Source organism: Coturnix japonica, chromosome 1, assembly GCF_054131305.1.
Source record: "Coturnix japonica strain WE chromosome 1, WE-NBRP24, whole genome shotgun sequence".
NCBI classification, from domain to species: domain Eukaryota; kingdom Metazoa; phylum Chordata; class Aves; order Galliformes; family Phasianidae; genus Coturnix; species Coturnix japonica.
The window spans coordinates 110,495,315-110,507,755 of NC_140663.1; the positions used below are offsets into that span (position 1 = coordinate 110,495,315).

Here is a 12,441-nt window from a genome sequence, read left to right on the forward strand (position 1 = left end):
AATTACTGATGTAATTTGAAAGCATGATGTCAAAAAAAAGCACTGAACACTTGTGAAAGGATCTGCTTTTATCTATAACTTCTAGACACAGTTTTATCTCTTCCTACTATTACAATTTGCCCATTTGCTTCTTTTAGTGCGACGTATGGATTCTTCTTCATCTAGCCCTGCAATTTCTATTCATGAAATGGGGCATTCTGGAGCAACAAAAACAGAAAGAAGTGGTATTACTAAATTGAAGAGCGAAATGAAGCAGGTGAGGGTTTTCTGTCAGTGCTTATCAGAAAATGTAGCTGTTCTGGAATGGTGTTTTATCAGAGTTTTGTTTTCCTTTCAGGAAGTTGTTTTTTATGCCAAATAAATGCATTCTTGGTAAATGAGAGAAATTTACGGTCACCCTTTGGCTTAAAGCTAATAGAAGGCAGGAAGAAGATGCTTCTTCCATGAATGTAGCCCCTTCTTTGTTCTTGTTTCATGTACTGAAGACTGGAACTTGAGCAAAGTCTAGTGCATTTATGGCATCAACTTTAAAACAATTTTCTATCATCTTTAGCTAAAGAAATGGCAGCTGCACAAAGATTTCACACAGGTGGTTTTCATTCCTGTACTCTGCGCAAGTTCTTAATGTAATCTATGTGCCTTCTGGAAAGGTACACCTGGAAAAGAAATCTTAGTGGCTTTTTTTTTCCCCTTCAAGAATGGAGAACTGCACTTCCTATTCTAGCAGTAATCTGAGTTCAGTATTCTCAATTACACAGCAAGTGAGCATAGTGAGAGAAATGGTAGAAGACACAAAGTGTTCTGGATGAGTGTGATTGATGGTTTTATTGCAGCTGATTTTCATTTCTCTTTTTTTTTGTGTGTGTGTGTTGCTATTAGTAGTTTGCTTTTGCTCTGGGTAAATAGGAGGGTGGTGATCAGGTAAAAGACATTGGTGGGAAATAAGTAGTTTATATTAGAGACATACTTCAAAAGCACTCTCTCTGCCAAGAGCTTAACAAGCGAGAGCATTTACTCTGAGGCCATTTGTGTAAGTGTCTAGGAAAGTATGTGGTGCTCTCCTTTGTATGAGACAAATGCACTGAATGAGCTTTGGGGGAGGAGGGGCATTTTATGCTGATGTAAAGATCAGTTCATAATGCTTTTTGGGATATGATCAATCAGGGAAGGTAAGGCCTGGGTGAAATGTGTGTTTTGTGCCTTGTGAGATCTGGTCACTGTGTTTGAGCCACTCTGGAACCTTAGTGTTGCTGTGGCTGAGCCTGCCTTGTCCCCTCCTGTGGTGTGACAGTGCTTGTGAAGCCGCTACATGGTGCTTACTGCAGACTCTGGGGGACCTTGGTAGCTCCATTTGGCAATGGCTGTTAGTCCTGCAGCCTACTGGGGATGTCCAACCTCAGTGCTGTTCCCAGAAGGAACAGGGACTGGGCACTAGGAGGCAGCGTTAAATCTTAAATACAGGTATGCACCCGAGTTGAAACCCTGTGAAGCTTGTCAGCACTGTAGAGTTATTTTTTGCATTGGATGGCTGCATTTTTTTGCACAGCAGAAGAGTTGGCTGTTCTAGCTTTTATTTCCCCTCACCAGTCAATGCTTGTTGCTTTATACCACATCTCACTGCACTCTGTAAATAATTTATGAAATACCATCTTAATGTCATAGTGGTTGGAGGGAAGACAACCAACTTCGTGTCAGGAGGAACATTTTGAGCACTTGCATCAGGCAGAGCTCACATGTTGAGCATCTGCAGCTCTCTCATTTGCTGCAGATGCTTTTTAGAGTCTGTAAACCCAGCCTTTACCTGTGTCTGAGCACATAACCAGAGGCTGTCACGGCTTTCCTCTGAGTACCTGAGTTTATTCCATGCTCCTTGCCTTTGTGCAGATGGGTTTCATAACCTTGTTTGTGTCCTGTTGTGTCCTGACTGTCTGTCTGACCTGCTGGTGTCTGTTTTTGTTTTATAGTTCGTTCATGAGGGCCACTCCATGTCCAGCAGCATGTTCGCTTCCAGGGTAAAACGACATCTGCAGTTCTGCACCTGCTTTTTGCCCTGTGTGTGTCTGTGTATGTCTGAGTACACGTGTGCAAGGACCTGAGCTCTGAATACCTCCTGCTGCTTCTCCTCTGCAAAAGCTTCTTTCGAACCCTCTTTGTTTAGTTCATCTTCACTGGGAGCCTGTTCTCATTAGTAATCTTTTAATAGCTCAGTCCCACATTTAGATCCACTTAGCTCTTCTTAATAGTAAACAGCTGTAGCAAATAAAGCACCACCATAGATTTAGCTGCCTGATTATATATTGTAGGTGCCACCAATATTTAAAGGTAACATAGTGTTTATGCTGGCAATCTCTGGCTGATGATGACCAGCACAGTTTCAGAGTGCTGAGGCAGGGTTTTTTATAGGCCCAGGCATCTTTTCAGGCAGTCGTTTTCTTTCAAGGCAGAAAACTGTAGCTCTTAAGCTGTTGCTGTTACAGAGGAATATAATTGTTTAAAGATTTTACCAGTAGAAACCTTAGCAGTTTAAATTCTGAGACTCCAAATCTGTCACCTGGAGACAGAATGTTTGCAGCTACGGGTGCGCTCTGAACCAGTGCTTGTGATGAGTGCATCTCTGCTCTCCCCACAGTGGCACAGCCCTCAGGTGCCCTAAATACAATTGCAGAACACCCCTGAGCATGTTGCTGCAGCCTTTCTGTTCCCACATAGCAGTGCAGAAAGAGAAGATTCATCTGTGTTTGATAAAAGCGCACAGAAGATTTTGAATGAGACCTCTGCCTGAGTAGTCAAATTAATTACTGTTTGTGGATGGATTTCTTCTTTGCCACTGACCCTCCTGTGTCCTCTGGGGCTGCAAAATGAAATGGAGAAGTCAGTGTGTAATAGTAAGGAATAGAGGGCGTCAGGGGATCACCACCTACATCTCACTGACACCAGTAGAAGTGAAAAATGGACTTTGTTTTCACTTACTGATCTTTTGGTGGAGCGTAGCTCAGTGGAGTCACTGAGCATATCCCTTGCAAACATGCACTTTTTGGTCTTATTTCCTGCTTTCCCCAGTACTCTGCTTGGGCAGTTCTGTACTCAGAGAGGATGGGATTTCAGAAGGGACCATCAGTGAAGTCCTTCCTGGGCTGAAAGTAATGGATGTGCAAAGAGGTACGAGGGAGGCAACAGAATAGCACAGGGCCTGGGAGAGAAGATGGACAGCCTGTCTGTATCCTGGTGAGGCACCAACAGTGAGGATGTGGTGCCACATCTTTGAAGATGATTTGCTGCCTAACTTAATCTTCAAGTCTGGTAGAGTTAAAATAGAAGAATAGTCATAGAATCATCAAGATTGGAAGAGAACACTAAGATCATCTTGTCCAACCATCAGTCATGATAATAAAGGAAAACAAGGCTGATGTTTACCGAGAGTTGGGCATGGTAACTGTATGATCACATGTATGTTGGTCTTTAGTCAGCTATATTAATGGATTGGTTTCTATGGAGGACCTTTCCATGCTGGAATCATGGACCCACTGACTATTACAACACTAAACCCGAGTCAGACCTATCAGTAAATCCCACCATTGAGTGCAGCAGTAACACTGCCATGCCAGCCAGCTTGTACTAGTTAAAACAGCCATGCCTTATGTTGAACCGAGCAGTAATGCCTCATGGCACTGCTGGTGTATTATATTGAGAAATGAATGAAGTATGGGAGAAGTGAAGTTTGTTGTCAAAGGGGGAGAGTGGGATGAGTCCTGCTCCATCACCTTGTATGATGCCATGGCTTGTGGTTTTTCTCCTGGCCCTGAGCTAGCACTGTAACAGTACAGTATCTTCACAAGTAGTAGCATCTGTGGTGGCAGAAGGCAACTAACTGAGGCTTAAATGTTTCTTGCAGAGGAGCAGTACTCCACCATCTCCGTCCAGTACTTCTCCCACCAGCTCCAGTGGAGACATTAGTTGGGGTGACCGCAAAGGGCAGTGGCTGCGCAGAAGAAGGCTTGATGGTGCCATTAACAGAGTTCCTGTTGGCTTTTATGAGAAAGTATGGAAGATTCTTCAGAAGGTGGGTTGACAGTTGTTGAAGAAAGGAAACAAAGCAGCTTGTGGTAACGTGGGAAGATGGTGGTTTAGACATGTTGCTGGTTAAAGTTGGTCTTCAACTGGAAGACTAGTGTAAACCAGAGTTATTAGTAGCAACATATCTGTAGGAGATAGAAGGGCTTCATTAATGCAACTTCACATGTTTGCTTGAAAGTGTTTTTTTTTCTCTGAAAACACTGATGCACAGTTTTTGCTGGTCAGTTGTGTCTTACCACTATTTCACATTGCTCCTGGCCTAAAACAGGCTGTGCTCACTGCCACTGAGGGGCACTGTAATGCAGTGCAATTCCTGTGCTCCCGCTGGAAAAGGCTGCAAAGAGCTGGCTTGGAAGCTTCACTGGCTCTTCCAAAATGATGATGAAAACCCTTCCTGGCTCATCTGAGCTGTATGACTCTTCTGATGTTTCTTGCTTGTTGTTAAGTGAAAAGTAATTCCTGGTAGCACCTTGGAGATCTGGGGTATGGAATGTATCGAAGCAGATCTCTATTAAGGAGAAGGGGAGGATTAAGAATTCCTGTTATTTTCGAAGTGATGCACCTGTTCTTCTGCTTTGCTGGCTGTCAGTCAGTATTTGGCAGCCTGCAAAACTGAACTATTCAAGCCCACAACATGTTGAGCACCTGCTTTAGTTGTTCTCAAATCAGCTGTACTGAAGCTGTTAGTGTTGATGTCAACCAAGATGAATCATACGTGATCACTAGATTTACTGATGAGATCTTTCAATACAGTGACCATTTCTTACGTACACAAAGTATTGTCCTCTTCTTAGTGCTTTATTTGTGCCTGAGGTACCCAGATGTGCCATTCTTTAGCCTGCCACCACTTAGGTCTTGTCGTCCTTTTCTTGTGTGTCACACTCAGTATTGCTGACACCACCTCCATCCTTGAGTTGTGGTATCCTGCATCTCAAACACTTAATTAAATGTTATTTCAGTGAAAACTCCCATTCAGTAGCTAGAAGGGAATGTAGAGCACTGTGCAAGTGTTGCATAAGGTTATTTCTGACAGTAGCCAGACTACGTAATAAACTTTTGAACAAAGGTGAGGTAGTACTTTTAACAGGTTTTGTTGCTGTTTTACTGAAATTATTACATGGTGTCTTGGATAATTCAGATTTACTCGCAAGAACTATAATTTCTGTTCACTGTCAAACTGCTTCTGTTTCAGTGCCACGGCCTGTCCATTGATGGGTATGTCCTTCCTTCTTCAACCACCAGAGAGGTACGGTGAAATGCCAAGGATGTTTTAGCCATGTGATGGAATGTTTCATTTGGCACTCTGAGATGCAGAGCGGGGCTGATGCTGCAGGGTCCTTGTAAGAACAGCCACTCAGGGAGGGGGCTGCCGTGATGATCTTCCCTCCAACATCCCCCCTAGCTTCTTCCTCCAGTCAGGCGTGGCAGTGGGTTTGTAGAGGGTTTGCCCCTTTGCTGCACCTGCTGCTTGTCCTGTGTGCCTTCACTGGCAGCAATTTGCTTCCTTAGTTTCTGAGGATAGTGGTAACAGCTGAAGAGAAGGGCTGGAATTGTCTGCCAAATTTAAACCTTATTTTACAGAATGGAGGGCTTGTGTACTTCAATCAGTGCCCCAGCATGAAGAGAGGAGCTTATGGTTCAGTGCTTGGGAGGCAGGTAGAGAACTGCTCTTCTGGATTTGTCATTTTTTCTTTCTATTTCCACTCTAACTTGCCAGATGACCCCATGTGAAATCAAGTTTGCTGTGCATGTGGAGTCGGTGCTGAACCACGTCCCTCAGCCTGAGTACCGGCAGCTCCTGGTGGAAGCCATTCTTGTTCTCACATTCCTGTCTGACATCGAGGTGAACAGCATCGGGGGGATCATCCATGTGGACCAAATTGTGCACGTGGCCAACGACCTCTTCCTGCAGGAACTGGTGAGTCCAGAGTGAAAAGGAGGGGAGCCTTCAAGTCTGAAATCTGTCCCCTGTTCCTTCTGTGTGTGTGTGCGTGATGCATTTGACCAAATTCATGCCCCGCTCAGCTGCATGCAGCTCCACTGAATTAAAGGAGAGAATTGAGAAAGCTAAGAATGAAGCATTCAAATCATATCAGTATTTGAGTAATCAAAAAGGAAAGAAAGACAAAATTTGTGAAGCTATGTGTTCCTTATATATGCAGGCTTATTCAAGTAAATAGATCAGGGTATTGATGGTCAATGCCCCATCCATGGAGGCACTGAAAATCAGGCTGGATGGGGCTCTGAGCACCCTGATGGAGCTGTAGGTGTCCCTGTTCACTGCAGAGCAGTTGGACCAGATGGCCTTTAAAGGTCCCTTCCATCTCAAACCGTGCTGTGATTCCATTTATGTATGTTGTAATGAAGGTTTCTAGGAGGGAAGGGAGGATTGCTTTCTGTATGCAGCACAAATGCTAAATCATCGTGGGGTCTTTTCTAATTCCAACCAATAAGCACAAATACCTGACTTTCCGTATATCTTTGTGTCTTTTCAGAAATCATATGGAGCGACGGGTGGTATCTTGGAGAAGGATGTAGCCACGGGAATTTGCCACTTCTTTTATGACAGTGCCCCAAGTGGGGCCTATGGGACCATGACGTACCTGACAAAAGCCATAATTATTTATTTACAGGATTTCCTGCCTAGCACAGGCTGTGTGATGCAGTAAGCAATGTCTCGCGAGGGAAAAGAAGCCAGGAAGCTTCTCCCTATTTTGCTGCCATGAGCTGCCTGTTTGCTGCACGTGTGTGAGCAGATACACCAGTCACGGTGTTATGTTACCAGCACCTGCCCGAGGGGGACAGGTGGGTGGAATGTGGCCTCATTTGAAGGGAGGGTGTGAGAAAGAGCAAATAACGAGGCTTATTCTGCCTAAAGTGCATAAATGTAATTCGTATTAAATTAGCAAGAATTAGTTCCGCCAAGGGGGAAACAGATTACGCTGTGGAGATCAAAAGGCATAATAAAACGAGGGAGCTGAATCTCAGGCATGGAGTCTCCCAAATAAGGGAAATAATGGCATTCATTAGCTTTTCTCCTGCCCATCTGTAAATGTACATCGCTGTGAATCGCTAATGTGTGGTGTGAAACATCCAGGGGAATGTAAATGAAAGGAATTGGGAGAACTGGAAATAACCAGGTGGCGTTTCTGATACAGGTTCACCCTGATTCTTGTTTGCACCTCGTTAGGGCAGAGCTAGCACGGCAGAGACAAATGTCTTGCAATAGCCACTAATGTGAGACGATAGCAGCTCTCAGGGAGCTGCTTCTCTGTAATCAGAGCAAAGGATCAGGGTCGGTGCTAAATGCGGACAGGTCGGGGTGGTTTAGACTGAAATCTAAAACAAGGGTTTGGAACCTACAGCAAAGCATTAACACCCCTTAACTCTCTCTTTTCTAATGGGAGTAGCAGTGAGTGTTTTTGATTTGAAATTCCTGCTATGATCTAACGTACTATTCACGTTTGATAGTATTAGTTATCACATGGAAGCCAGGTGCTGGCAGAGGACTTAGAAGGTGCTTTGAAGAATTCGGATAGCTGCTGGTAAACAGTGGGATGCTGAAACAGCGTGAGTAGAGGGAGATCGCATTCTACTTGCAGGTCTGGTCCTGCTGCCACTGCTGAGCTGCGGTGGCAGGACGGCGTCAGTCGGAGTCCCATTTAGCGCAAACCCAATTAAGCAAACAAGCTTTTGCACCGAACACTCCCACACCTGGCAGAGGATGCACCTGTGTGCTATTAAGCTGTTACAAAACAAAAGCGGTGCTGCCGGGGCTGAGGCTGTGCTCCCCAGGTGAAAGCTGTCACAGCTCTACCACTAATTGGCAGTGGCGGCTTCGGCTGCTGGGCTTCCCAGGGGACTGAGAGGAGGATGACATGGCCAGATTCCAGACCTCATTTCCTGAAGCAAGGTGAAAATAGGCTGACATGTCCTGTCTCAGAAACGAAGGTTTCCAGCAGCTGAGGTGGTCCCCTGGGCCCTGCTCTTTCAGCCTGGCAGGTGCAGCTGCAACAAGTGCTTTGTGGTTGGTGTGACAGCTGCCAGGACCTGCAGGGCCAGGCTGGGGCTTGTGTGGAGGAATGTCACTGCTGTGTTATTTATTAGCCCCTGCAGAACGCAGTGGGGCACGGAAAACTTGGGATGAGAGGGATGGAAGAAGAGCTTTATCTATCTGAATCTGTTTGGATCCATGCACACGTAGCTGGGCTGTGTGTGGCTCCCCATTTTGCACTGGTGGCTTTTCTTCCTCCCCTCCTTGTAGCCTGCCCTTCTGCTGGGGTGAAGGTGTCCCAGGCTGCCTGCAGCAGCTGCTGGGGGTTGAATGACTCAGTTCTCCTGCCACAACTCTGCAGCCCTAAACGCAGTGTATGTGAAGTGCTGCTTTGTGACCCCACCACGGCTCTGAAGGTGAGCAACCTTCAGCTGAATCCTCCACTCTTTGAACTGCTGCACTCTGTTCCATGTAGGTCATCGAAACACAGTCAAGAAATACACCACAAGCTTACACAGTACTTCAAAAGCTCAAGCTTTATTTTGTGATCTATTGCATGGCACGTGAACATGCTTTGGATTTAGCCCCGACTAAGGTGACAAGTTAGGACTGCTCATCAACCCCCAAGCCTAACAACTGCAGAAGTAACCAGTGCTAAGTACGAATCCATGGCAGGTATAGACACCTTTCCTTTAAGTCGGGCCTGTAAACTTCAAAGAGGAAAACCAGTAATGTGGAACGCTTTAATTGCATCATGCAAAGAGTAAGATTAAATATGCAGAACTGCTTGTTTTAAGGAGATGGTTCTTCACCTGGACTGGATGGTTCACTGAAGGCCTGTTTTTCCTGTATATCCCGAAGGAGAGACTGGTATATTCCCTGTGACCAGCAGTGCTGTTTCTTAGCTGTCTCTAAGGGCTGCTGGGGGAAACATACCAGAGTGTCTCTTCCCATGGCACTGCAGGTGCTACCTTGGTAGCATTCACAGACTAGGGTGGTGGAGGAGATGACACGCGGGCTGAGGACAAGATACTGACGTGGCAGTGATGCATCAATGCTGCACATGGCAGCGGTCATCCCGTCTGGTCTCTTCACTCGCAGGTATGCATCATCCCAAAGGGATTAAACACAGGCTTACACAGTGACTACAATGCTTACCATTTATTGTTTGTCAGTCTGGGAAGTGCTTTTCCAGGCTCCCATGACACCCCCAAGAAGTTCTGCCCTTTCCCTAGGCTGTCTTGTTCTCTAGATTGTGAACCACATGAAAGGCCTCCAAAAATTCATTGAAGTCAATGTAGCCGTCTTTGTTGTAGTCGATGCTCTGGGCTAACTTGTCAATGGCTTCATCGTGTGAATGAATTCCCAGGTAAGAACTGAAGATTTTCCACGTCTTGCGGAACTCATCAGGAGAAATCAGACCTACAGCAGACAGAAGACAGGTTGCTTTTTCCAGTGCCTTTCCCCTTCCTACATCCACACACCACCAGGGCTTCGGTGAGGGTTTTTTGTTATTTATTTTCACAACTGAAGTACAGTTCTAGTGCAGAAGGGTGAAAGCCGCCAAAGTGACATCGGTACTGGAAACTGTGTGAAGACTTTCTTTCAAGTTACCCTTATATGGGCACAGTGTGACTGCTTAAATTAGCCTCCACTAATGCAGAAAAATGACATCACCTCTGGTTCCTCTCTACATAGAAGCCTTAAAAGGAGGAAACACAGGGGGGAAAAATAACTAGTGTAGGCTTCCTAGGGCCACTACTGTGAGTTACTGAGCCTTACCTGACTGATCTTCATCCATAAAGTTAAAGATCACCTTCAGATCACTTCTGTATTTGCACAGCGTTTCCACCAAAGCTGGCTGAACCTGGTTTTGAAATCATATACGGGAAGGCATTTAGACCTCGGGTCTGGGTTAGCTTAACTGATACAACATGTACTATCCAAATCTATTTTACCAGTTTAACTTGCCAAATGTTGGGAAAAATTCCTTATGCATGAGTTCGAAGGAACGGTGCTTTATGTCTTGCCCCAAATCAGCCCAAACCCATCCCATATGGCAGAGTGGAGGTGGTGAAGGAGCCCTTCACGCCTCACGCCTCCAGTAATTACTTGTGGAAAAATTGATAATCGGGGGAAAGCATCACACACATGAAACTTCCACTGTCGGTGTGTGAATGGGTCCTGCTGCGTAACGGTGTTGAGAGCTGAGAACCAAAGCACTGTGCAGTCATGCAGTAACAACTGGACTTTGTAGAAGAGACCTCATCTATCATGAGACATCTAAAAGCTTATCTCCAACTGTGGCTTCATCTTAAAGGTGCCAGAAATGGCTCTGAGCACATCTGAAAAAGCTCATCTCAAAAGTGCTCACGGTAGGATTTGTTGCATAGCTCCTCAGCTACCTTACTGAAATGCCCTTGAGAGTCAATGGAAAGTACAAAGCAGTTCTAGCATGTGATTCATCCAGCCTATTTTAAGACTCTACCTTAGCAGGGAATGATGATTTGTGTCCTCAGAAGTGCTTATTTCCCTCCAGTGACTATAAAAGGAAGCGAGGTAACTAGTCCAATGCAGATCTCTACTGGATTGGCCAAACCACTGCCTCGTGCCTCACGTTGCACCAAAAGCTGTTTCTCCAAGATTTGAAAGGATGTGTTTTCCTTCTTACCTGATGCATAGGACGAGCTGTGTTCATATAGTAAAAACATGACATGTAGTCAACATTTCCGTCTGGATATGTCTTCACTAACTGAGACTTCAGCGTCCTCCAGGGCAGTTGGAGTTGTAGGACAGACTCCATTGCTGTTGCCCAGTCATTGACAGAAATCCTGCCTGCCAGGAAGGGTCAGTTTGTGGTTATAAGCAGTGTGTGACACAGCACAGACCAGACCCAGCAACCCCAGCATGCCTTCTGACATTGTTTTACAGCACTCACAAAACAGAAATGTTTTTTTCTTAAGCATGGCACTAAAAAAAGCGAGGTCAGACTCACAGAATCACAGAATTGTAGGGGTTGGAAGGGACCTCTAGAGATCATTGAATCCAACCCCCCTGCCAAAGCAGGCTCCCTACACCACGTCACACAGGTAGGCGTCCAGGCGGGTCTTGAATATCTCCAGAGAAGGAGACTCCACCACCTCCCTGGGCAGCCTGTTCCAGTCTCTTCCTGGCTGCCATATGAAGATGCCCCTAAGTGAAGGTGGTGAGCTTCTGGAACTGTATTTGCCAGCTCAATCTTTGCCTGGCAGCAAACACTGTTTATTTTCTCATGTGTTTCAGATCTGTTGTTTCTCCTACTTAAGCCCCAGAAAACAACTTGGAGGGCTTAAGTGTCCACTAACAAACATCCTGCCCTGATCTGAGAGAACACACAATGGACCAGGCTCTGCCTCCCTCCAGCCTTACATGAAAGCAGGCAGGACCCTTCTGCCACCATAGAATCACAGAATTATCAAGGTTGGAAAAGACCTAGAAGATTATCCAGTCTAAACATCACCAATACTTCCCAGCTAAATCATATCCCTCAACACAATTTCCAAACGTTTCTTGAACACTCCCATGGTTGGTGACTCCACGACCTCCCTGGGCAGTGCATTCCAATGCCTGACTACCCTTTCCGAGAAGTAATACTGTGCACCCCGTGGCAGTGAGTGGACAGAGAGATGATGTTACCTGTGCTGCTGCTGTCATACTTTGCAAAGGCGTCTGTGAGTTTATGCTTGTGAACAAAAATCCTCTCTTTTAAGGTTTGTAAAGCAGACTGTTCAATTGTTTTTACCCTAGAACAAAAAAGAAATCAAAGCAGATCATTAAGGGATATCCATCCTCCAGCAGTCTGTGCTTTTCAATGTTCATTATCAGATTCCTCTGTTCTTTAACAGGCAGTGTTGTCAGGGTCATCCTAAACAACAACATGGAGGAAAAGCAAAACAAAGCCCCAGAAGAATAATCTGAACTTAAGAGATAATCGAGTTTATGCAGGTAATTCTAAGCTGCTTTGCTCCAGTAAATCTGGCCACAGCACTAGGCATGGCAAGGCTGCAGTGATAAACTTTTTGGATTTCACTCGTAACAGGATTTCTCCAGATTAACACTGCAGCCTTAAAGCAGACCTGACGGACAGGCACAGGCTCTTTAGAGTCCCTGACAATAGTCCATTCTTAGCATTTACCACTTCTAATTGCCTTTGGAAATTTCTCACAAAAACTGGGGGTATTTAAAATGCATTTTTAAGTGTAGATTTTTAAACAGAGAAACAAAAGGGAATATAGATTATGAGGTTGATATGAACATTACTGTGAACATGCTGAAGGAATAGTGCAGGGCTGCATGAGAGTGGGGGTCAGGGAAAGGGGCTGCACCACAGGGCG

General features: G+C 45.3%; 2 protein-coding genes across 8 annotated transcripts in view; one reads left to right on the forward strand and one right to left on the reverse strand.

The window, feature by feature from the left end:
- Window positions 1-7,088, forward strand: part of PHKA2 (phosphorylase kinase regulatory subunit alpha 2) — a 32,193-nt gene extending 25,105 nt beyond the window's left edge. For 2 of the 4 annotated variants that reach the window (XR_014947158.1, XM_015886135.3), the window contains exons 27-32: window positions 138-256; window positions 1,965-2,012; window positions 3,893-4,060; window positions 5,267-5,320; window positions 5,792-5,992; window positions 6,570-7,088. Coding sequence is in view for 2 of the 4 variants with exons in the window: in XM_015886135.3 (XP_015741621.2) it covers window positions 138-256; window positions 1,965-2,012; window positions 3,893-4,060; window positions 5,267-5,320; window positions 5,792-5,992; window positions 6,570-6,743 (764 nt within the window). In the remaining 2 variants the exon portion in view is untranslated. The remainder of the gene's footprint in view (window positions 1-137; window positions 257-1,964; window positions 2,013-3,892; window positions 4,061-5,266; window positions 5,321-5,791; window positions 5,993-6,569) is intronic. The other 2 variants (XR_014947159.1, XM_015886144.3) reach the window with 1 other exon arrangement.
- Window positions 7,089-8,578: 1,490 nt separating this feature from the next.
- Window positions 8,579-12,441, reverse strand: part of PPEF1 (protein phosphatase with EF-hand domain 1) — a 29,489-nt gene continuing 25,626 nt past the window's right edge. For all 4 annotated transcript variants that reach the window (XM_015886205.3, XM_015886166.3, XM_015886177.3 and 1 more), the window contains 4 exons: window positions 11,744-11,850; window positions 10,740-10,903; window positions 9,851-9,935; window positions 8,579-9,490 (listed from right to left, as the gene is read on the reverse strand). In XM_015886205.3, coding sequence (XP_015741691.2) covers window positions 9,300-9,490; window positions 9,851-9,935; window positions 10,740-10,903; window positions 11,744-11,850 — 547 coding nt within the window. In that variant the 3' untranslated portion in view covers window positions 8,579-9,299. The remainder of the gene's footprint in view (window positions 9,491-9,850; window positions 9,936-10,739; window positions 10,904-11,743; window positions 11,851-12,441) is intronic.